Here is a 25263-nt window from a genome sequence, read left to right on the forward strand (position 1 = left end):
ACTTTAATCCCTGCTGATTTCTATACTGGCTTGTCTGACATTGTTTTTTGTTTATCCTTCTAGTATTTAATCCAATGACAATGCTTTTGTCTTATGATTCTGCTCTAGTTTTGACCCTTCTAACACTAACCCAGTTTATTTTTGACAATCCCTGCCTCAGGCTCTCACTTCTGGCTTGCAGCCACTCCGTGGACCCAACCAAGAGGGCCCCGTTATTAGTTCGGATCACTGTGTAGTGGTTAAACAGTGAAGTCCTTCATTCATTCAGAGCTCCATTCTTAAGATTGATGGGGAGCTCAGCAGACCATCCATGACAAAGTAGAGAAGCAACTATCAGTTACTATAGGGAGAAGCAATAAATCGGACTAGTATAGTTTCTACCAGTTTGATCTGTTTTTTGGGAGAATTTCGGGGTGAGCTGTTTCATGGCACCAACTGGCCATCTATGATTAATGGATTTCACTATCCCAATAGTAGAATTAAAATCGCCATATGTATGATCTAACATGTACGTTTATATGTATTATGCAAAATATAAATCACCAAACAGAAAAGTTGCTAAATTACATTTTATTGATACAACAAAAACAATTATATAGCACAAAACCTTTTTTTATTTTTTATTAAATTGTTAAATTTTTCATGAATGTTTGCTAAACCAGAGCAAAATTGTGTATAAATAGTTTCTAAAATCTGTAGAAAAGTATTCTGAATATCCTTACAAAATTATAGAGCACAGCTCAGCTTTAGATGTCTTTCACATAAATTACATATAAAATACGACTTAAATCAGATAATCCAATATTTAAGAAAAAAAATGATTATAAATAATAACTTTACTTCTTCATATAAGATGTTGGTAATTTTAGTAATAAGGGAAGGCAGGGGTGAAGCTATAAGGGCACCCAGTCCTTGATGCCCCTTGGTGCTGGTGGAAACACAAAGCTATCACTGCCATATATAAAAAAGAAACCTTTGGGGGCACTTGAATAGATTTTGCATCGGTTCCAGGAATTTTTAGTTGCAAACTGGTTGTATTTTTTGTGCTCTATTGATTCAATTTGTTCATGTGTGAATGAGGCCTAAAAGTAAAAAGTTGGAATTGAAAATTAAAGGCGAAACTTTAAAGGATTGTCCATTGCATACATCACCTGTCTGTAGGATAAATGTATGATCGCTCTCCAATCATGTGAATGGGACTCTCAGAGTCTCCTGTGTAAATTGAACGGTACTGAGCATGTGCGGTAGTGAGAGGTGATCGCACATGCTCACTAACACATCATTCACACACGGGACTTTGGTCTCTCTGTATTGTTGGGGGTATCAGCAGCCAAACCACCTGTGATCATATATTTATCATCTACCCCGTGGATAAAGTAGTTTATGGAATAACGCCTCTAATATAAATTAGTAATAAATAGTGAAAATATATGAAGACAGTTTGAAGAACAGAACGTCCCTGTAACAACGTGCTGTCACACGTGTCGAGGTCATGGGTGGACGTTATGAAGCAGTTTGTGCGCATTCGATTTTAGGTTATTATGTTATTGTTGTTTATGATGCATTTTGCTTCTTCTTGCTCTTTTTCTTCTTTTTGTTCTTCTTATCCTTCTCCTTATTTTGCTTCCCGGTGTTTTCTTCCTTTCTATAATTTAAAGGTAGAGTAGATGAAACAGTCGGCTTTAGTACTCGCTCTGCAAATATACAAGCTAAACCCACAGATACATATATACAAATAACTGTTGTATTCTAATGCCCCCTCTCCATATAACATATGTGTGACCAGCGTGAGACTAAGGTGCCAAGGGCCCACCAGTAATCAACTCTAGGGCCCCACTTTTCGGTATTACAGTCCCATCTCGCACTGGGGTGCCAAAGGCCCACCAGTAACCAACTCCAGGACCCCACCATTCAATATCACAGTCCCGTCTCGCACTGGGGTACCAACTCCAGGGGCCCACTTTTCAGTATCACAGTCCCGTCTCGCACTGGGGTTCCAAGTGCCCACCAGTAATCAACTCTAGGGCCCCACCTTTCAGTATCACAGTCCCGTCTCGCACTGGGGTGCCAAGTGCCCACCAGTAACCAACTCCAGGGGTCCACCTTTCAGTATTACAGTCCCATCTCACACTGGAGTGCTAAGGGCCCACCAGTAACCAACTCCGGGGCTCCGCTTTTAAGCTACATGCAAATGTAAAAATATCCTCAATCACAAATTTATATAACAATGATCTGGGTAGATTGGTAAGTGAATGAGATGCCACCTTTGTACATAGTGATTCATATATATAGTGCCAAGTACTGATCATATAAGAGAATGGTGGCCAACTACTGCACAGCGGCCCACCAGAGGATTCTCCTGCTCTCTCGTGGGCCAGTCCAAGCCTTTCTGGGATGGACATAATGTAATGCAGTCTGAGTGTAAAAATACCTACTTATTAAAGAAGTTCCTCACAAGAACAACCCCTGTCTATATGGCCAACTGATGTTTAAGGACCCACTTGGGAACCCATCTATAAGTTGGAATAACAAACCTTTTTACTATTGGCCTAAAAACAGGCAGGTAGTTGTTAGCTATCTGCTTGATCTACCCAGGCCAGCTCTAAGTGGTCACCAACAGCTCTTGTCGGCGATTCAGCTGCTCCACGTCCACAGAGTAGCTCTTCCTCATCAGAGCTGCTCTGTCGATAGAGCATGACTCTCAACATCATGCTGATTGACAGCCGGTTCCCCGCAGTCAGGAAGAGGGTAGCCGGCTGTCAATCAGCATGACGTCAACAGTCACCCCAGAAGAGAAATTGCTGGTCTGTCGACATGATGTCAGCAGAAGCTGCTGAATTGCTGGCAGTGACCACTCTGTGCCGGCAGAGATCGGCTCCGGGCACAACAGGCATATAGGTAGCAACTTACTACCTGTTAGTTCTTACGTACATAGTAAAAAAAGAAATAGTGCAGCTTTGTACTGCAACATTTTTCTTATCACTTTCTCCTCCGGGAAAAACAAGAATACGTTGACAGATAGGTGGTACCATCCTTTTGTCAAACTGGTGTGTTCCTACTCAGGTATTGTCACCACTGAGGGACACAGCTCATCAAATGGTAACACCAACGTTTCAATTTATTCAAGCATTTCCAGAATGAGGATTAGTAAAGGATCTACCATAAAGTAGAGTCCACACTGAATTATTTAAAGAATTTTAAAACATTTCAGAGTCTTCTAACATATGCCATGTGCACATAGCCTTCAGGAGGATTTTGGGTGAGTCTTTTTTGCTGGGTTTTTGGAGCAAAGCTCTCCAAATCCTCTCCAAAAAGTCAACAAAAAGGCTCAGCGTAAATGCACCCAAAATCTTCCTCAAGACTATGTGCACACAATGTATTTTCCCCGTCGAAGCCTTTTTAAGAAAAAAAACGGTTACGACTTTTATGGCTTTAGAATGAACATTTCTTCTTTTAGCTGATTCAGTATTTTCAAACCACGAAACGTTAAAAGACGTAACATAGGTCGGGACATGTGCATTATGTTGTGTGCATGTAGCCCAAAACTGCTTCGAAAACTTTTCGCAAACTCAATTTATTTCTATGAGTTTTTGGAGCAGAAACCCAAAGCTTTTGAGAAGTTTTGAGATGTTCATTTTATGAGGAACTTTTTAAAGCGCATGCCTGGAAAAGACGTCGTGTGCATGTAGCCCAAAACTGCTTCGAAAACTCAATTTATTTCTACAAGTTTTCGGAGCAGAAACTGAGCAGAAACCCAAGGGTTTTGAGGAGTTTTGAGATTTGGAAGAGGATTTGGAGAGTTTCCTCTTAGTTTCAGCTATTAAAACTCCCCCAAAAAACTCTGCAAAATTCAAGCATCTTCTTGTCCCACAAAAGCTTAAAACATGGAAGTTTAACAACTGAAAAGAAAAGCAGCTCAAGAAGTGATTTTGGCAGTCACAGACGTGGATACAGAAGACGTCTTACCTACTTGGAACATGACCAGTTGCTCCAGTACGAGTGAACGTGGAACATGTCCCTGGCTTGGACACAGAACTGTGTAATGTCCTTGTAGTCCACGGGCAGGACCTCCTGGTGGACATTCAGGTAGTTCTAAGGAGTAATTCAGAATAAAATTGTTTAGGAATTCATCAAAGATGGAGCCTAAAATATCCACCAGACAGTCCATCTTTAAGGATGTCTTTCCATTGAGTCCTTTTGTTAAGTTTTTGGAGCGGAACTCCAAGTTTTTGAGGAGTTCTGAGCTTTTGATGAGGATTTTGGATAGTTTTTGCTCCAAAAACTCATCAATGCCTATCGGTAGGATATGCCAAGAATGTCTTAATGGCGGGGATCTCACAGCTGTGACCCCCGCCTTATTCAAGTCTTTTAAACACCTGGTGGAAAACCCTTTTTTTAGAATGGCAAGTGTAATATTGGTCGAAATGGCTTATACTTAGATCTGTTGGGTTCTGACTCTGGTTACCACGCTGATCAGCTGTTTGGAGAGTCCAGGGCTTTCTGGAAGTTCAGGACACCCCCCGATGATTACACGCTGTATGGTACAGCGCCACACTTTTAGTAGTGGTTGTGTCTGGTATTTCAGCCCAGTGCCATACACATACAGTACTATACAACCGGTCACCGTGAGAGCAGCAAACAGCAGATCGGTGGGGTTCGAAGGTATCAAACTCTCACCCATTAGATATTGATGACCTATCCTAATGATAGGTAGAAAATATATACTTTTATTATTATACTTATGGATAAGTTAGTAAAAGAAGAATATTATTCAGTATAAGTATAATATTTATTCACTCTGGGAGCTAAATAAAAGCTGGAAATAAAAGGTAACTTTTACTACTCCTAATATCAAGCTGCAATACCAGGCACAACCTATAGACAAGGGGGCGCTATTCTAAGAAAATAAAAAAACAACAACTCTTTTTTTGTAATCCTGGACAAGCCCTTCTCTACTTTCGCCTTACCTCTTCCTGATGTGGGCCCTTTCTTTCCACCTTGACATTAAAAATGAGGGGATAGAATAAATGGGCGTTGCACCAAGTTTTGGGATACTTCCATTGTAAGGAAAGGCTGTTGTCCGTCTTATTGATGTGGAGATTTTGTGGCGGATCCGGTTTTACTAGAAGATAAAAAGCAAATAAGTAAATGTGATTTATGGAGAAGGAGAGCGGCGTCTGGACAGCAGTGTTTCATGAGGGCACTGTCTGGTGTCAGCCTCTGATGTGGTCACTTTTTGGTAGACACTAATTTATAGGACACTGTCTAATATATACTATTATTAAAGGCTCTCTCTAATATGTACAGTGGGGGAAATAAGTATTTAAGGATTTTGTAAGTTTGCCCACTGACAAAGACATGAACAGTCTATAATTTTAGGGGTAGGTTAATTTTAACATTGAGAGATAGAATATTAAAAATGAAATCCAGAAAATCACAATGTATAAATTGTATAAATTTATTTGCATTTTGCCGTGAGAAAAAAGTATTTGTTCCCTCTGGCAAACAAGACTTAATACTTGGTGGCAAAACCCTTGTTGGCAAGCACAGCAGTCAGACGTTTTTTTGTAGTTGATGATGAGGTTTGCGCACATGTCAGGAGGAATTTTGCTCCACTCCTCTTTGCAGATCATCTCTAAATCATTAAGATTTTGAGGCTGTTGCTTTGCAACTGGGAGCTTCATCTCTCTCCATAAGTTTTCTATGGGATAAAAGTCTGGAGACTGGCTAGGCCACTCCATGACCTTAAAGTGCTTCTTTTTTAGCCACTCCTTTGTTGCCTTCGCTGTATGTTTTGGGTCATTGCCTTGCTGGAAGACCCAGCCACAACCCATTTTTAATGTCCTGGCGGAGGGAAGGAGGTTGTCACTCAGGATTGTACGGTACATGGCTCCATCCATTCTCCCATTGATGTGGTGAAGTAGTCCTGTGGCCTTAGCAGAGAAACACCTCCAAAACATAATGTTTCCACCTCCATGCTTGACAGTGGGGATGGTGTTCTTTGGGTCATAGGCAGCATTTCTCTTCCTCCAAACATGGCGCGTTGAGTTAATGCCAATGACCACATTTTTTGTCTCATCTGACCACAGCACCTTCTCCCAATCACTCACAGAATCATCCAGGTGTTCACTGGCAAACTTCATACAGGCCTGCGCATGTGCCTTCTTGAGCAGGGTCACCTTGCGGGTGCTGCAGGATTTTAAACCTTTAGGGCTCATACTCACTTGCACAAAACTCGGATGAGTCTCGCACGGCAATACCCCGGCAATGCACCTGGCACAGAGGAGCGGAGCGTGCGGCTGCATGTAATAATAATAATAATAATAATTTTATTTATATAGCGCCAACATATTCCGCAGCGCTTTACAACTTATAGAGGGGACTTATACAGACAATAGACATTACAGCATAACAGAAATCACAGTTCAAAACAGATACCAGTAGGAATGAGGGCCCTGCTCGCAAGCTTACAATCTATGAGGAAAAGGGGAGACACGAGAGGTGGATGGTAACAATTGCTTTAGTTATTTGGACCAGCCATAGTGTAAGGCTCGGGTGTTCATGTAAAGCTGCATGAACCAGTTAACTGCCTAAGTATGTAACAGTACAGACACAGAGGCTATTAACTGCATAAAGTGTATGAGAACATGATGGAGGAACGTGATTATGTTTTTTTTTTTGTTTTTTTTTTATTAATAGGCCACACAGGGATAATTAGGTTAATGCGTTGAGGCGGTAGGCCAATCTGAACAAATGAGTTTTTAGGGCACGCTTAAAACTGTGGGGATTGGGGATTAATTGTATTAACCTAGGTAGTGCATTCCAAAGAATCGGCGCCGCACGTGTAAAGTCTTGGAGACGGGAGTGGGAGGTTCTGATTATTGAGGATGCTAACCTGAGGTCATTAGCAGAGCGGAGGGCACGGGTAGGTTGGTAGACTGAGACCAGAGAGGAGATGTAGGGTGGTGCTGAGCCATGGAGTGCTTTGTGGATGAGGGTAGTAGTTTTGTACTGGATTCTGGAGTGGATGGGTAGCCAGTGTAATGACTGGCACAAGGTAGAGGCATCGGTGTAACGGTTGGCGAGGAATATGATCCTGGCAGCAGCATTCAGGACAGATTGGAGCGGGGAGAGTCTGGTAAAAGGTAGGCCAATTAGTAGAGAGTTACAATAGTCCAGACGAGAATGAATAAGTGAGACAGTAAGAGTTTTTGCAGAGTCGAAAGTAAGAAAAGGGCGAATTCTGGAAATGTTTTTGAGATGCAGATAAGAAGAGCGAGCCAGTGATCGGATGTGGGGGGTGAATGAAAGCTCGGAATCAAGGATGACTCCAAGGCAGCGGGCATGTTGCTTTGGAGTAATGGTGGAACCGCACACAGAGATGGCAATGTCAGGCAAAGGTAGGTTTGTAGAGGGAGAGAACACGAGGAGTTCAGTTTTTGACAGGTTCAGTTTCAGATAGAGGGAGGACATGATGTTAGAGACAGCGGTAAGACAATCACTGGTGTTTTCTAAAAAGGTCGGCGTGATAACAGGAGAAGAGGTATATAATTGGGTGTCGTCAGCATAGAGATGGTACTGGAAACCAAATCTACTGATTGTTTGTCCAATAGGGGCAGTATACAAAGAGAAGAGGAGGGGGCCTAGGACTGATCCTTGAGGAACCCCAACAGTAAGGGGAAGGTGAGAGGAGGAGGAACCAGCAAAACAAACAGTGAAGGATCGGCCAGAGAGATAGGAGGAGAACCAAGAGAGAACGGTGTCCTTGAGGCCGATGGAGCGGAGCATAGTGAGGAGGAGCTGATGATCCACAGTGTCAAATGCTGCAGAGAGATCCAAGAGAATTAGCATGGAGTAGGGACCATTAGATTTAGCTGTTAGTAGGTCATTAGAGACTTTAGTGAGGGCAGTTTCAGTAGAGTGTAAAGAGCGGAAACCAGATTGAAGAGGGTCGAGAAGAGAATTATCTGAGAGATAGCGGGTAAGACGGGAGTGGACCAGGCGTTCCAGGAGTTTAGAGATGAAGGGAAGATTAGAGACAGGTCTATAATTAGCGGCACAATTTTGATCGAGGGAGGGCTTTTTAAGTAGTGGATGTATGATGGCATGCTTAAATGAGGAGGGAAAAATACCGGAAGTGAGGGAAAGGTTGAATATTGCATGTATTCCTATGCGGCCATACACTCCGACCTGAGTGCCAGCAGCCGGGTATTAACATGCGAGACTCATCCGAATTTTGCACAAGTAAGTATGAGCCCTTACGGTGTAATGTGTTACCAATGGTTTTCTTGGTGACTGTGGTCCCAGCTGCCTTGAGATCATTAACAAGTTCCCCCGTGTAGTTTTAGGCTGATCTCTCACCTTCATCATGATGAAGGATACCCCACGAGGTGAGATTTTTTATGGTGCCCCAGATTGATGTCAATTGACAGTCATTTTGTAATTCTTCCATTTTCTTACTATGGCACCAGCAGTTGTCTCCTTCTCACCCAGCGTCTTACTTATGGTTTTGTAGCCCATTCCAGCTTTGTGCAGGTCTGTGATCTTGTCCCTGACATCCTCATTAAGCTATTTGGTCTTGCCCATGTTGTAGAGGTTAGAGTCTGACTGATTAATTGAGTCTGTGGACAGGAGTCTTTTATAAAGGTGACTATGTAAGAAAGCAGTCTTTAATGCAGGTAACGAGTTGATTAGGAGCGTCTAACTGGTCTGTAGGAGCCAGAACTCTTAATGGTTGGTAGGGTATCAAATACTTATTTCTCACTGCAAAATGCTAATAAATTTATATAATTTATACAATGTGATTTTCTGGATTTTATTTTTGATATTCTATTTCTCAATGTTAAAATTAACCTACCCTTAAAATTATAGATTGTTCAAGTCTTTGTCAGTGGGCGAACTTACAAAATCAGCAAGGGGTCAAATACTTATTTCCCCCACTGTACTATTACTAGGGGCACTCTCTCATATATATTAATAATAGGGGCACTCTCTAATATGTACTGTTAATAAGTAGTGATGAGCGAATATACTCATTACTCGAGATTTCTCGAGGGGGTCCTCCGAGTATTTTTTTGTGCTCGGAGATTTAGTTTTCATTGTGGCAGCTGAATGATTTACATCTGTTAGCCAGCATAAGTACATGTGGGGGTTGCCTGGTTGCTAGGGAATCCCCACATGTACTTATGCTGGCTAACAGATGTAAATTATAGCTCCGGCAAGAAAAACGAAATCTCCGAGCACTAAAAAATATTCGGAGGACCCCCTCGAGAAATCTCGAGTAACGAGTATATTCGCTCATCACTACTAATAAGGGCACTCTCATATATACTTTTAATAGGGACACTCTTTAATATGTAATATTAACAGGGGCGCTCGCAAATCTGTACTATTAAGAGGGACACTCTCTGGCTTTTATTTTTTGTAGGCGCAGTCTCCTGTGTACTGTTAATAGAGGGGCTCTCTAATATGTACAATTGATGGGAGCACTTTCTGTTAATAAAGGCAGTCTTCATCCTGTACTGTTAATAGGGGCACTCTCTGGTTGGCAGCTTTAAGGAAGGGCACCCCCTGACTTGTTTATTCGTGTTTTTAGAAACAGCGCCATTGTTTTGCAAAGGTTTTGCCTGGTATTGCAACCCAACCACAGTCAAGTGAGCTGCAAAACCAGACATGGTCCATGGAAAACTATGAGACTGTATTTGTAAAAATAATTGCCTTTTTCCTAACTTCAGCGCCCGGTTTATAGTTTCATTACAGTGGGTCCGTGAAGTTATCGGCCAGGTGAATGGACTTACTGATGTTCCTCAAGGTGAAGAAATGGTTGTATTGCTCATATGTGGTCACATTCAAGACGTGCAGCGTTACAGAATACCCGGGATCCTCTGAGTAACGGCATATGTGAGTGTCATGGCATGTCACCGTGTAGCTGGGGACCAGGTTTCCCTCGGTGGTATGCTTCTCGATGCTCCCACAGGCAACTGTGCTGTCACTAATAATCAAAGAAAGTCATAAAATGTCATAAAAGGGATCAAAAATGGGGGAAAAAAAGCAGGGAACCCCTACAAGACTACATGCACAGGGCAGGGTCGTTTATGGAAGCATGTATGACGGCACATAGAGTGCCGCCACATAGTGCTATGTGCCGCCACAACTTTAATACTGCTCTGGTCAGTCACAATGCAAACTAGGGCCGGTATGTCCTTGGGATCAGTAGAGATCCCAGCGATTGGACCCCTCGCAATCGTAAGGTTGTCCTCTATCCCCCAGATAGGGGATATTTTCCAAACTTACTTGTTCAAGGCTTCAAAGAAGAACTCAATATTCGGATCGTTGGTCCCATTCCATGAGCAGGTGAAGTGGCCGCTGTAGTTTTTCATGATACAACTTATTGGATTTTTCACTTCTGGGTAAAAAAACAAAGTTAAAAATAATTAAACTTACAGAACCATCATGGGACTGGAAGTGCTTAAGAGACCCCAAAGCTTTTAGCTCACTCTGAAGGATATCTATAGGGTTCTGGGGTCCGCAGTTATAACAAATGTACCTCCTTTTTTATTATATGGCTCAGCAAACAGTGCAAGCTATGTGCACGGCTCCAGCATGTGGCACACAGGACCCCTACAGACACAGCCCCAAATTGTCCACTTTCGGCAGTGGTTTTGCTGGGCCAGGCCCCTTTATTGGACACATTTGATGCACTGGCAGGTATGTTAATAATACACCTCTTCATTATGGCACACAATGGGACGTGTCACAGGTTATTTCTTACCGATTCTTGTGAAATCCATGAAAATAAAACCTCCTTGCACCTCAGTATAAAATATTCTAATCTGGCAAAGGTCATTGTACAGGAGGAGGGGGAGGTGAGCTGTGACATCACCTATTGTGAATGGTGGATCCTGTGTTATCTACTGTATATAGAGGTGTTATCAGTCATTGTACAGGAGGAGGAGGTGAGCTGTGACATCACCTATTGTGAATGGTGGATCCTGTGTTATCTACTGTATATAGAGGTGTTATCAGTCATTGTACAGGAGGAGGAGGTGAGCTGTGACATCACCTATTGTGAATGGTGGATCCTGTGTTATCTTCTGTATATAGAGGTGTTATCAGTCATTGTACAGGAGGAGGAGGTGAGCTGTGACATCACCTATTGTGAATGGTGGATCCTGTGTTATCTACTGTATATGGAGGTGTTATCAGTCATTGTACAGGAGGAGGAGGTGAGCTGTGATATCACCTATTGTGAATGGTGGATCCTGTGTTATCTACTGTATATGGAGGTGTTATCAGTCATTGTACAGGAGGAGGAGGTGAGCTGTGATATCACCTATTGTGAATGGTGGATCCTGTGTTATCTACTGTATATAGAGGTGTTATCAGTCATTGTACAGGAGGAGGAGGTGAGCTGTGACATCACCTATTGTGAATGGTGGATCCTGTGTTATCTACTGTATATGGAGGTGTTATCAGTCATTGTACAGGAGGAGGAGGTGAGCTGTGATATCACCTATTGTGAATGGTGGATCCTGTGTTATCTACTGTATATGGAGGTGTTATCAGTCATTGTACAGGAGGAGGAGGTGAGCTGTGATATCACCTATTGTGAATGGTGGATCCTGTGTTATCTACTGTATATGGAGGTGTTATCAGTCATTGTACAGGAGGAGGAGGTGAGCTGTGACATCACCTATTGTGAATGGTGGATCCTGTGTTATCTACTGTATATGGAGGTGTTATCAGTCATTGTACAGGATGAGGAGGTGAGCTGTGACATCACCTATTGTGAATGGTGGATCCTGTGTTATCTACTGTATATAGAGGTGTTATCAGTCATTGTACAGGAGGAGGTGAGCTGTGACATCATCTATTGTGAATGGTGGATCCTGTGTTATCTACTGTATATGGAGGTGTTATCAGTCATTGTACAGGAGGAGGAGGTGAGCTGTGATATCACCTATTGTGAATGGTGGATCCTGTGTTATCTCCTGTATATAGAGGTGTTATCAGTCATTGTACAGGAGGAGGAGGTGAGCTGTGATATCACCTATTGTGAATGGTGAATCCTGTGTTATCTACTGTATATAGAGGTGTTATCAGTCATTGTACAGGAGGAGGAGGTGAGCTGTGACATCACCTATTGTGAATGGTGGATCCTGTGTTATCTACTGTATATAGAGGTGTTATCAGTCATTGTACAGGAGGAGGAGGAGGTGAGCTGTGACATCACCTATTGTGAATGGTGGATCCTGTGTTATCTACTGTATATAGAGGTGTTATCAGTCATTGTACAGGAGGAGAAGGTGAGCTGTGACATCACCTATTGCGAATGGTGGATCCTGTGTTATTTACTGTATATAGAGGAGTTTTCAGTCATTGTACAGGAGGAGGAGGAGAGCTGTGACATCACCTATTGTGAATGGTGGATCCTGCGTTATCTACTGTATATAGAGGTGATATCAGTCATTGTACAGGAGGAGGAGGTGAACTGTAACATCACCTATTGTGAATGGTGGATCCTGTGTTATTTACTGTATATAGAGGTGTTATCAGTCATTGTACAGGAGGAGGAGGTGAGCTGTGACATCACCTATTGTGAATGGTGGATCCTGTGTTATTTACTGTATATAGAGGTGTTATCAGTCATTGTACAGAGGGAGGAGGTGAGCTGTGATATCACCTATTGTGAATGGTGGATCCTGTGTTATTTACTGTATATAGAGGTGCTATCAGTCATTGAACAGGAGGAGGAGGTGAGCTGTGATATCACCTATTGTGAATGGTGGATCCTGTGTTATCTCCTGTATATAGAGGTGTTATCAGTCATTGTACAGGAGGAGGAGGTGAGCTGTGACATCACCTATTGTGAATAGTGGATCCTGCGTTATCTGCTGTATTTAGAGGTGTTATCAGTCATTGTACAGGGGCAGGAGGTGAGCTGTGACATCACCTATTGTGAATGGTGGATCCTGTGTTATCTACTGTATATAGAGGTGTTATCAGTCATTATACAGGAGGAGGAGGTGAGCTGTGACATCACCTATTGTGAATGGTGGATCCTGCGTTATCTGCTGTATTTAGAGGTGTTATCAGTCATTGTACAGGGGCAGGAGGTTAGCTGTGACATCACCTATTGTGAATGGTGGATCCTCTGTTATCTACTTAATATAGAGGCCTTATCAGTCATTGTAATCCTGTCTGTAATGATATTGAGACTGCTGAAAAGTCTTCTGTACAGAGCAGGAAATATGAGTATAGCATATGGTCTAGTCACCAGTGAAAAAACTGAAAGATTTCAGATTTTTTTTTATATATATGAAAATTGAAAAAAAAAATTATCAAAATTTGAACAAATAATAATAATAATAATACATTTAATTTAAAAAGATGATCTCAACAAAGGGTCATATTCTGACGACACATTTCCTGTCGGTGGGAATGTGGTAGTACCAGCCCCCTATTATCTGTGTCTCATCCAAGTTTTCCCACCTGCCTCCTGATTGTGCCCATCCGAATTTTCCACCCCTGCATAAAGTAGTGTAAGTTCTCCAGTGCATTAATAATGATGCATATACAGTAAATGAATGGGAACATGAAAGGCTTTCACACTTACTGAGACTTTTCTTGTAAAAACTGTGATCCAGGTGATGTATCACAATGTGCGTGTAGTCAATGATCCCACCATTTTCCAGCTTGCACGTATAGTTTTTTGCATCCGGCTTTTCGCTCACTTCTACAGTCAGGGTTTTGCCCGTGTGGCCTCTTCTGCTCCAGTGTATTTTTTTGCTGTCGAGTTCAGCACTGGTATAAGCAGTAGTATTGCACTCCAGGGTCACAGTTTCCCCTTTATAATTTTGAACCTCTACAATCAAAGCTGAGGAATAAAGTAATGAGTAGTACCATCATCCATAATCTCCCTCCGTGTACAGTATATAGAGCTAAAGAAGAACTTATGTGGAACTGCATCTTCACACCCTTCCTCCCCCACCCCAACAATTATTCTGGAGATGGACTTGTAACCTTGAGATTGTTGATATTGTTCAACAATTTTGCTTCTCAAGTCCTCAGACAGTTCTCTATGAACGATTGAGTCAGCTTCTCCCCTTTTTACCTGGTTTTAGGTGTGATTTTCATATTGCCCACACCTGTTACTTGCCACTAGTGAGTTTTGAACGGGCATCACATGCTTGAAACAAAGTTATTCACCCACAATTTTGGAAAGGCGCACACAAAGGAATTAAACATGTGTATAACAAAAGATGTGGAACTGTAATAATTTTCTGGTTCAAAGTGAACTCACTGACACATTCTCAGTTAACTCATTCTGCAGCCAACAATAGACAGTGCAACACAGAGGCTGTAGAAGGCAAATATTTGCAATTGCAAGAAACGATTTTTAGCCCAAAATACATGCATATAAGTAAAGAAAGTCCTTAAAGTTATTAAAATATAAAAAATATTGCAATATACTTACTTTTTTCCTTTAAGTGAAAATACTTGGATGCCTGTAGAAGATCTGTACATATAAGTAAAAGGAGTGTTGGTAAAAGGTGCCCCATCTGCAAAGAAGATAAGGAGACCAGGTATAGTAAATTGTAAGGGGGTACAATAATTGTCAGCATCTAAATTAGATGACCACATTATAGTATACATTCTCTGAGCTCGACTGACTATCTATCCATTAGAAGGGTATAGGGTATAGCCAGGCCATACATCCACACCTTACACTCTGCTGTCCCCCTGTCCCAGCCCTGTGTCCATATACTCTGGCCACAACAGATCGCCTTGCAGGTGCCACCATGCACCAAGATTTCGTGCCCTGCCAGCTCTTTCCTAGCTATATTGAAAGCTGAAATTAGTGAATTAGTTTATTGATAATGAAAATATAAAGAAAAAACATTTTACAAGCGCAACAGGTGACTGAACATACACTGAAATATTAATAATGACATTATATCCTGATCAATATTACTTCCAAGCAGTAACTAAGTATTACCGCCAAACAAAAAAAAATGATTCCCCAATTAATAAATGATTAATATCACTATATGGTGAGTACACAATAACACCACCATAGAGTGACTAATAAATATTGCTACCATACAGTGACTACTAAATAATACCACCTACAGTGATTTCACAATATTACCACCATATAGTGACAATTGAATAATGCTACCATATAGTGAGTATATGCTAATACAACCTTAGAAGGACTACTAAATAATACCACCATACAATGAGTACATAATAACATCTACACAGAGTAACTACACAAAAACCACCATACAGTAACTAGTGACTAAATAATACGGTCATACAGTGAGTACACTATCATATCATCATACTGTCTAATGACTAGTAAATTATAGAGTGAGTCCTAAATAATACTGTCATAGAGTGACTACTAAATAATACCACCATACAATGAGTACATGATAATATCAACACAGAGTAAATACACAAAAACCACCATACACTGACTAGTAAATAAATAATACCAACACACAGTGAGTACACTGTGTTACCAGGAGTAAACAATAATACCACCATACCACCATTCAGTGAGTATTAAATAATGCTAACATACAGTGACTACTAAATAATACCATCTACAGTGAGTTCACAATATTACCATCATAGAGTGACTATTAAATAATGTATATGATAATACCACCTTAGAGTGACTGCTAAATAAAACCACAATACACTGAGTACATGATAACATCAACACAGAGTAACTGCACAAAAAAAATACAGTAACTAGTGACTAAATAATACAGTCACACAGTGAGTACACTATCATATCGTCATACTGCATAATGACTAGTAAATTATACCACCATATAGTGACTACGAAATAATTCCACTTACATTGAGTAAACAATAATACCATTATAGAGGTTTAATGAAATAATACCACCATACAGTGAGTATATGATAATACCGTAATAGCGATTTCTCAATAATATAACCAGTGAGTCTTAAATAATACTGTAATAGAGTGACTACTAAATAATACCACCATACAATGAGAACACAATGACAGTACCATATAGTGAGTATTAAATAATATCACCATACAGTGAGTCCTAAATAATACTGTCATAAAGTGACTACTAAATACCACCATACAATGAGTACACAATAATAGTACCATACAGTGAGTACTATTAATACCACAATAGAGTGACAACTAAATAATACCATCATAGAGTGACTACTAAATAATACCACCATACAATGAGTACACAATAATAGTACCATACAGTGACTAGTAAATAATACTGTCATAGAGTGACTACTAAATAATACCACCATACAATGAGTACACAATAATAGTACCATACAGTATGTACTACATAATACCACAATAGTGACTACTAAAAAATACCACCATACAGTGAGTACTAAATAATACTGTTATATAGTGACTACTAAATAATACCACCATACAATGAGTACACAATAATAGTACCATACAGTGGGTACTAAATATAATACCACAACAGTGACTAATAAATAATACCACCACACAATGAGTACTAAATAATGCTGTCATAGAGTGACTACTCAATAATACCACCATGCAATGAGTAAATAATAATAGTACCATACAGTGAATGCTAAATAATAACACAACAATGACTAATAAATAATACCACCATACAGTGAGTACTAAATAATACCGCCATAGAGTGACTACTCAATAATACCACCATGCAATGAGTAAACAATAACAGTACCATGCAGTGAGTACTAAATAATACCACAACAATGACTAATAATACCACCATACAGTGATTAATAAATAATACCGCCATAGAGTGGCTACTAAATAATAGCACCATAAAGTGAGTGCTTTTAAAAGCCCCCGAGGCATATGCACTTGGTGCCAGGTGCTAAAAGCAAATGAATGGGACACGGCACATATCCTAGTTCCCTTTCAGTGTACTTTGGAGAACTCTGCAATGAACGTTGCACTATAAATAAAATATAAGCGCTATACTGAATGAATGGGTTGTGATGTGGCAGAGCTGAGCTCGGATGAGGCAGAGCGCAGTGTGTAACCTGTCTATGGCGTTTCGCAGGGCAATGATTCTCACTGACTTTGCATAGGACATGCATATGTAATAAATAAGGCACTCGGTATCTTACTTCTCCCTATGTCCGTAGCCTGGAGCACTTCCTCCAATTACAGCGCCTGTGTAACTCGCGGGTATTCTTGGTGAGGTCTCGCTGCTTTTGACAGTAAAGTATTCTGGTTTATATAGTAACACTGACGTCACAGTGCATTCCCTTTTTTTTTTGTTTCCTCTTTAAGGCCCTCTTGAAAGATCAATGAGTCCAAGGCACTGATACCAAATACACCCTCACCTAGGCAATGACATTCACCCTCTTGCTGACACTTTTGCTGGAATATTAGAGTGTGCCCGGAAAAAAACCTGAATTACCTTTCTGCCCCATGTAGATTTACTAAATATTCTCCTCCATTTTTCATCCTAGAATAAAACGTCATATTCTGTACTAGGGACTTTCTAGGACATTGTATACATACTAGTATAACATTAATTAATCATACATACAGTGCCTGAATAATACCTCTATACAAGGACAACAGATTGCCATCATATAGGGATACCAACATTCACTGAAAAATACATAAGACCAGATCCTGACGAATAATACTGAAAAACAGTGACAAATCAATACTACCATACAGTGATTAATTCCATAAGCCCATTAACAAATATTACCATCATTTGGTGTAGTATTAATAAAGCCGTTCACTGACTACAGAAAAATACCACCATTTCATGCACAATGACATTTCCGCAAAGAGACTGATAAATGCCACCATGTGACCAAATATTACCGCCATTGAGTGCATTGCTAATACCACCATACAGTACTGTCATTCAGTGACTGTAAAAAGTACCTCAATTTCATGACCAATACCACCAAACAGTGACTCTTTAATATCATCATATCATGACCAAATATTACCATCATTTAGTGCACTAATACCACCATATAGTCACTGTTGTGAAATTGGATTCTGGGCTCCCCCGGTGGCCACTTGTGGAATTGTACTTGTGTGCATCATCCCCTCTGTTCACCTGCTCCTATCAGGATGTGGGAGTCGCTATATAACCTTGCTCCTCTGTCAGTTTCATGCCGGTCAACAATGTAATCAGAAGCCTTTCTGTGCATGTTCCTGCTACTAGACAACTCCCAGCTAAGTTGGACTTTTGTCCTTGTGTGTTTTTGCATTTTGTTCCTGTTCACAGCTGCTGTTTCGTTACTGTGTCTGGAAAGCTCTTGTGAGCGGAAATTGCCACTCTGGTGTTATGAGTTAATGCTAGAGTCTTAAAGTAATTTCTGGATGGTGTTTTGATAGGGTTTTCTGCTGACCATGAAAGTGCCCTTTCTGTCTTCTTGCTATCTAGTAAGCGGACCTCGATTTTTGCTAAACCTATTTTCATACTACGTTTGTCATTTCATCTAAAATCACCGCCAATATATGTGGGGGCCTCTGTCTGCCTTTTGGGAAAATTTCTCTAGAGGTGAGCCAGGACTGTCTTTTCCTCTGCTAGGATTAGGTAGTTCTCCGGCTGGCGCTGGGCATCTAGGGATAAAAAAACGTAGGCATGCTACCCGGCCACTTCTAGTTGTGCGGCAGGTTTAGTTCATGGTCAGTATAGTTTCCATCTTCCAAGAGCTAGTTCTCATATATGCTGGGCTATGTTCTCTCGCCATTGAGAATCATGACAGTTTGACCGGCCCAAAAAAAAGGGTTAAATTACTGGCTGAGAAAGGAGAGAAAAAAGAAGTCTGCTACAATTTTTTTTTTTTTTTTTCCTCTAGTTCTGAGTGTGCTCTTAATTGAATCACTTGCTAGTCTGCCTATACTGCAGCCTTCCTCTCTTTCTTTCCTTCTTATCCTTGAATGGCTCTGTGTTCACCTGTTTCAAATGGATCTTCAGAGTGTAGCTACAGGTTTGAATAATCTCGCCACAAAGGTACAAAATTTGCAAGATTTTGTTGTTCATGCACCTATGTCTGAGCCTAGAATTCCTTTGCCTGAATTCTTCTCGGGGAATAGATCTCACTTTCAAAATTTTAAAAATAATTGCAAATTGTTTTTGTCCCTGAAGTCTCGCTCTGCCGGAGACCCTGCACAGCAGGTCAGGATTGTAATTTCCTTGCTCCGGGGCGACCCTCAAGACTGGGCTTTTGCATTGGCACCAGGGGATCCTGCGTTGCTCAATGTGGATGCGTTTTTTCTGGCCTTGGGGTTGCTTTATGAGGAACCTCATTTAGAGCTTCAGGCGGAAAAGGCCTTGATGTCCTTGTCTCAGGGGCAAGATGAAGCTGAAATATACTGCCAAAAATTCCGCAAATGGTCTGTGCTTACTCAGTGGAATGAGTGCGCCCTGGCGGCGATTTTCAGAGAAGGTCTCTCTGATGCCATTAAGGATGTTATGGTGGGGTTCCCTGTGCCTGCGAGTCTGAATGAGTCCATGACGATGGCTATTCAGATCGATAGGCGTCTGCGGGAGCGCAAACCTGTGCACCATTTGGCGGTGTCTACTGAGAAAACGCCAGAAAATATGCAATGTGATAGAATTCTGTCCAGAAGCGAGCGGCAGAATTTTAGACGAAAAAATGGGTTGTGCTTCTATTGTGGTGATTCAACTCATGTTATATCAGCATGCTTTAAGCGTACTAAGAAGCCTGACAAGTCTGTTTCAATTAGCACTTTACAGTCTAAGTTTATTCTATCTGTGACCCTGATTTGTTCTTTGTCATCTATTACCGCGGACGCCTATGTCGACTCTGGCGCTGCTTTGAGTCTTATGGATTGGTCCTTTGCCAAACGCTGTGGGTATGATTTGGAGCCATTGGAGGCTCCGATACCTCTGAAAGGGATTGACTCCACCCCATTGGCTAGTAATAAACCACAATACTGGACACAAGTGACTATGCGTGTTAATCCGGATCACCAGGAGGTTATTCGCTTTCTGGTGCTGTATAATCTACATGATGTTTTGGTGCTGGGATTGCCATGGCTGCAATCTCATAACCCAGTCCTCGACTGGAGAGCTATGTCTGTGTTAAGCTGGGGATGTAAAGGAACTCATGGGGACGTACCTTTGGTTTCCATTTCATCATCTATTCCCTCTGAGATTCCTGAATTCTTGTCTGACTTTCGTGACGTTTTTGAAGAACCCAAGGTTGGTTCACTACCTCCGCACCGGGAGTGCGATTGTGCCTTAGACTTGATCCCGGGTAGTAAATACCCTAAGGGTCGTTTATTTAATCTGTCTGTGCCTGAACACGCGGCTATGCGAGAATATATAAAGGAGTCCTTGGAAAAGGGACATATTCGTCCTTCGTCATCTCCCTTAGGAGCCGGTTTTTTCTTTGTGTCTAAGAAAGACGGCTCTTTGAGGCCGTGTATTGATTATCGACTTTTGAATAAAATCACGGTTAAATATCAATATCCGTTACCACTGCTTACTGATTTGTTTGCTCGTATAAAGGGGGCCAAGTGGTTCTCTAAGATTGATCTCCGTGGGGCGTATAATTTGGTGCGAATCAAGCAGGGGGATGAGTGGAAAACCGCATTTAATACGCCCGAGGGCCATTTTGAGTATTTGGTGATGCCTTTTGGTCTTTCTAATGCCCCTTCAGTCTTCCAGTCCTTTATGCATGACATTTTCCGCGATTATTTGGACAAATTTATGATTGTGTATCTGGATGATATTCTGATTTTTTCGGATGACTGGGACTCTCATGTCCAGCAGGTCAGGAGGGTTTTTCAGGTTTTGCGGTCTAATTCCTTGTGTGTGAAGGGTTCTAAGTGTGTTTTTGGGGTTCAAAAAATTTCCTTCTTGGGATACATTTTTTCCCCCTCTTCCATCGAGATGGATCCTGTCAAGGTTCGGGCTATTGGTGATTGGACGCAACCCTCTTCTCATAAGAGTCTTCAGAAATTTTTGGGCTTTGCTAACTTTTATCGTCGATTTATTGCTGGTTTTTCTGATGTTGTAAAACCATTGACTGATTTGACTAAGAAGGGTGCTGATGTTGCTGATTGGTCCCCTGATGCTGTGGAGGCCTTTCGGGAGCTCAAGCGCCGCTTTTCTTCCGCCCCAGTGTTGCGTCAGCCTGATGTTGCTCTTCCTTTTCAGGTTGAGGTCGACGCTTTTGAAATCGGAGCTGGGGCGGTGTTGTCGCAGAGAAGTTCCGACTGCTCCGTGATGAGACCTTGTGCTTTTTTTTCCCGTAAATTTTCGCCCGCCGAGCGGAATTATGATATTGGGAATCGGGAGCTTTTGGCCATGAAGTGGGCTTTTGAGGAGTGGCGTCACTGGCTTGAGGGGGCCAGACATCAGGTGGTGGTATTGACTGACCACAAAAATTTAATTTACCTTGAGTCTGCCAGGCGCCTGAATCCTAGACAGGCGCGCTGGTCGTTGTTTTTCTCTCGGTTTAATTTTGTGGTGTCTTACCTACCGGGTTCTAAGAATGTTAAGGCGGATGCCCTTTCTAGGAGTTTTGAGCCTGACTCCCCTGGTAATTCTGAGCCCACAGGTATCCTTAAAGATGGAGTGATATTGTCTGCCGTTTCTCCAGACCTGCGGCGGGCCTTGCAGGAGTTTCAGGCGGATAGACCTGATCGTTGCCCACCTGGTAGACTGTTTGTTCCTGATGATTGGACCAGTAGAGTCATCTCTGAGGTTCATTCTTCTGCGTTGGCAGGTCATCCTGGAATCTTTGGTACCAGGGATTTGGTGGCAAGGTCCTTCTGGTGGCCTTCCCTGTCACGAGATGTGCGAGGCTTTGTGCAGTCTTGTGACGTTTGTGCTCGGGCCAAGCCTTGTTGTTCTCGGGCTAGTGGATTGTTGTTACCCTTGCCTATCCCGAAGAGGCCTTGGACGCACATCTCGATGGATTTTATTTCGGATCTGCCTGTTTCTCATAAGATGTCTGTCATCTGGGTGGTGTGTGACCATTTCTCTAAGATGGTCCATCTGGTTCCCTTGCCTAAGTTGCCTTCTTCTTCCGAGTTGGTTCCTCTGTTTTTTAAAAATGTTGTTCGTTTGCATGGTATTCCGGAGAATATCGTTTCTGACAGAGGGACCCAATTCGTGTCTAGATTTTGGCGGGCATTCTGTGCTAGGATGGGCATAGATTTGTCTTTTTCGTCTGCTTTCCATCCTCAGACTAATGGCCAGACCGAGCGGACTAATCAGACCTTGGAGACATATTTGAGGTGTTTTGTGTCTGCGGATCAGGATGATTGGGTTGCTTTTTTGCCTTTGGCGGAGTTCGCCCTCAATAATCGGGCCAGCTCTGCCACCTTGGTGTCCCCGTTTTTCTGTAATTCGGGGTTTCATCCTCGATTTTCCTCCGGTCAAGTGGAATCTTCGGATTGTCCTGGAGTGGATGCTGTGGTGGAGAGGTTGCATCAGATTTGGGGGCAGGTGGTGGACAATTTGAAGTTGTCCCAGGAGAAGACTCAGCTTTTTGCCAACCGCCGTCGTCGTGTTGGTCCTCGGCTTTGTGTTGGGGACTTGGTGTGGTTGTCTTCTCGTTTTGTCCCTATGAGGGTTTCTTCTCCTAAGTTTAAGCCTCGGTTCATCGGCCCGTACAAGATATTGGAGATTCTTAACCCTGTGTCCTTCCGTTTGGACCTCCCTGCATCCTTTTCGATTCATAATGTTTTTCATCGGTCATTGTTGCGCAGGTATGAGGTACCGGCTGTGCCTTCCGTTGAGCCTCCTGCTCCGGTGTTGGTTGAGGGTGAGTTGGAGTACGTTGTGGAAAAGATCTTGGACTCTCGTGTTTCCAGACGGAAACTCCAGTATCTGGTCAAATGGAAGGGATACGGTCAGGAGGATAATTCTTGGGTCACTGCCTCTGATGTTCATGCCTCCGATCTTGTCCGTGCCTTTCATAGGGCTCATCCTGATCGCCCTGGTGGTTCTGGTGAGGGTTCGGTGCCCCCTCCTTGAGGGGGGGTACTGTTGTGAAATTGGATTCTGGGCTCCCCCGGTGGCCACTTGTGGAATTGTACTTGTGTGCATCATCCCCTCTGTTCACCTGCTCCTATCAGGATGTGGGAGTCGCTATATAACCTTGCTCCTCTGTCAGTTTCATGCCGGTCAACAATGTAATCAGAAGCCTTTCTGTGCATGTTCCTGCTACTAGACAACTCCCAGCTAAGTTGGACTTTTGTCCTTGTGTGTTTTTGCATTTTGTTCCTGTTCACAGCTGCTGTTTCGTTACTGTGTCTGGAAAGCTCTTGTGAGCGGAAATTGCCACTCTGGTGTTATGAGTTAATGCTAGAGTCTTAAAGTAATTTCTGGATGGTGTTTTGATAGGGTTTTCTGCTGACCATGAAAGTGCCCTTTCTGTCTTCTTGCTATCTAGTAAGCGGACCTCGATTTTTGCTAAACCTATTTTCATACTACGTTTGTCATTTCATCTAAAATCACCGCCAATATATGTGGGGGCCTCTGTCTGCCTTTTGGGAAAATTTCTCTAGAGGTGAGCCAGGACTGTCTTTTCCTCTGCTAGGATTAGGTAGTTCTCCGGCTGGCGCTGGGCATCTAGGGATAAAAAAACGTAGGCATGCTACCCGGCCACTTCTAGTTGTGCGGCAGGTTTAGTTCATGGTCAGTATAGTTTCCATCTTCCAAGAGCTAGTTCTCATATATGCTGGGCTATGTTCTCTCGCCATTGAGAATCATGACAGTTTGACCGGCCCAAAAAAAAGGGTTAAATTACTGGCTGAGAAAGGAGAGAAAAAAGAAGTCTGCTACAATTTTTTTTTTTTTTTTTTTTTTTTCCTCTAGTTCTGAGTGTGCTCTTAATTGAATCACTTGCTAGTCTGCCTATACTGCAGCCTTCCTCTCTTTCTTTCCTTCTTATCCTTGAATGGCTCTGTGTTCACCTGTTTCAAATGGATCTTCAGAGTGTAGCTACAGGTTTGAATAATCTCGCCACAAAGGTACAAAATTTGCAAGATTTTGTTGTTCATGCACCTATGTCTGAGCCTAGAATTCCTTTGCCTGAATTCTTCTCGGGGAATAGATCTCACTTTCAAAATTTTAAAAATAATTGCAAATTGTTTTTGTCCCTGAAGTCTCGCTCTGCCGGAGACCCTGCACAGCAGGTCAGGATTGTAATTTCCTTGCTCCGGGGCGACCCTCAAGACTGGGCTTTTGCATTGGCACCAGGGGATCCTGCGTTGCTCAATGTGGATGCGTTTTTTCTGGCCTTGGGGTTGCTTTATGAGGAACCTCATTTAGAGCTTCAGGCGGAAAAGGCCTTGATGTCCTTGTCTCAGGGGCAAGATGAAGCTGAAATATACTGCCAAAAATTCCGCAAATGGTCTGTGCTTACTCAGTGGAATGAGTGCGCCCTGGCGGCGATTTTCAGAGAAGGTCTCTCTGATGCCATTAAGGATGTTATGGTGGGGTTCCCTGTGCCTGCGAGTCTGAATGAGTCCATGACGATGGCTATTCAGATCGATAGGCGTCTGCGGGAGCGCAAACCTGTGCACCATTTGGCGGTGTCTACTGAGAAAACGCCAGAAAATATGCAATGTGATAGAATTCTGTCCAGAAGCGAGCGGCAGAATTTTAGACGAAAAAATGGGTTGTGCTTCTATTGTGGTGATTCAACTCATGTTATATCAGCATGCTTTAAGCGTACTAAGAAGCCTGACAAGTCTGTTTCAATTAGCACTTTACAGTCTAAGTTTATTCTATCTGTGACCCTGATTTGTTCTTTGTCATCTATTACCGCGGACGCCTATGTCGACTCTGGCGCTGCTTTGAGTCTTATGGATTGGTCCTTTGCCAAACGCTGTGGGTATGATTTGGAGCCATTGGAGGCTCCGATACCTCTGAAAGGGATTGACTCCACCCCATTGGCTAGTAATAAACCACAATACTGGACACAAGTGACTATGCGTGTTAATCCGGATCACCAGGAGGTTATTCGCTTTCTGGTGCTGTATAATCTACATGATGTTTTGGTGCTGGGATTGCCATGGCTGCAATCTCATAACCCAGTCCTCGACTGGAGAGCTATGTCTGTGTTAAGCTGGGGATGTAAAGGAACTCATGGGGACGTACCTTTGGTTTCCATTTCATCATCTATTCCCTCTGAGATTCCTGAATTCTTGTCTGACTTTCGTGACGTTTTTGAAGAACCCAAGGTTGGTTCACTACCTCCGCACCG

At 42.3% G+C, this 25263-nt stretch overlaps 1 protein-coding gene across 2 annotated transcripts; it reads right to left on the reverse strand.

Annotated features, from left to right (window-relative positions):
- Positions 1-557: 557 nt before the first annotated feature.
- IL12B (interleukin 12B) lies at positions 558-17245 on the reverse strand. 2 transcript variants are annotated; one of them, XM_077261299.1, is made up of 8 exons: positions 17161-17245; positions 14477-14561; positions 13616-13876; positions 10294-10405; positions 9798-9991; positions 4968-5122; positions 3967-4092; positions 558-1645 (listed from the first exon to the last, which is right to left on the reverse strand). In XM_077261299.1, the coding sequence occupies exons 2-7, from the start codon at positions 14559-14561 to the stop codon at positions 3967-3969; spliced, it is 933 nt and encodes a 310-aa protein (XP_077117414.1). In that variant the 5' UTR covers positions 17161-17245; the 3' UTR covers positions 558-1645. The 2 variants fall into 2 exon arrangements, with proteins under 2 accessions (XP_077117414.1, XP_077117413.1); XM_077261298.1 differs by having other exon boundaries at positions 1422-1645; positions 3971-4092.
- Between the last annotated feature and the right edge of the window lie 8018 nt (positions 17246-25263).

This window comes from Ranitomeya variabilis, chromosome 5 (genome assembly GCF_051348905.1).
Source record: "Ranitomeya variabilis isolate aRanVar5 chromosome 5, aRanVar5.hap1, whole genome shotgun sequence".
NCBI classification, from domain to species: domain Eukaryota; kingdom Metazoa; phylum Chordata; class Amphibia; order Anura; family Dendrobatidae; genus Ranitomeya; species Ranitomeya variabilis.

Bases quoted from the DNA above. Each gene is read 5' to 3' on its own strand.
- IL12B (XM_077261298.1), bottom strand. From the start codon at position 14,561: ATGGGGCACCTTTTACCAACACTCCTTTTACTTATATGTACAGATCTT. The intron at 13,877-14,476 runs GTAAGTATATTG...TTTATTCCTCAG, and splicing joins TTTTCACTTAAAGGAAAAAA to CTTTGATTGTAGAGGTTCAA. The intron at 1,646-3,970 runs GTAGGTAAGACG...TTTAAATTATAG, and splicing joins AGCAACTGGTCATGTTCCAA to AAAGGAAGAAAACACCGGGA.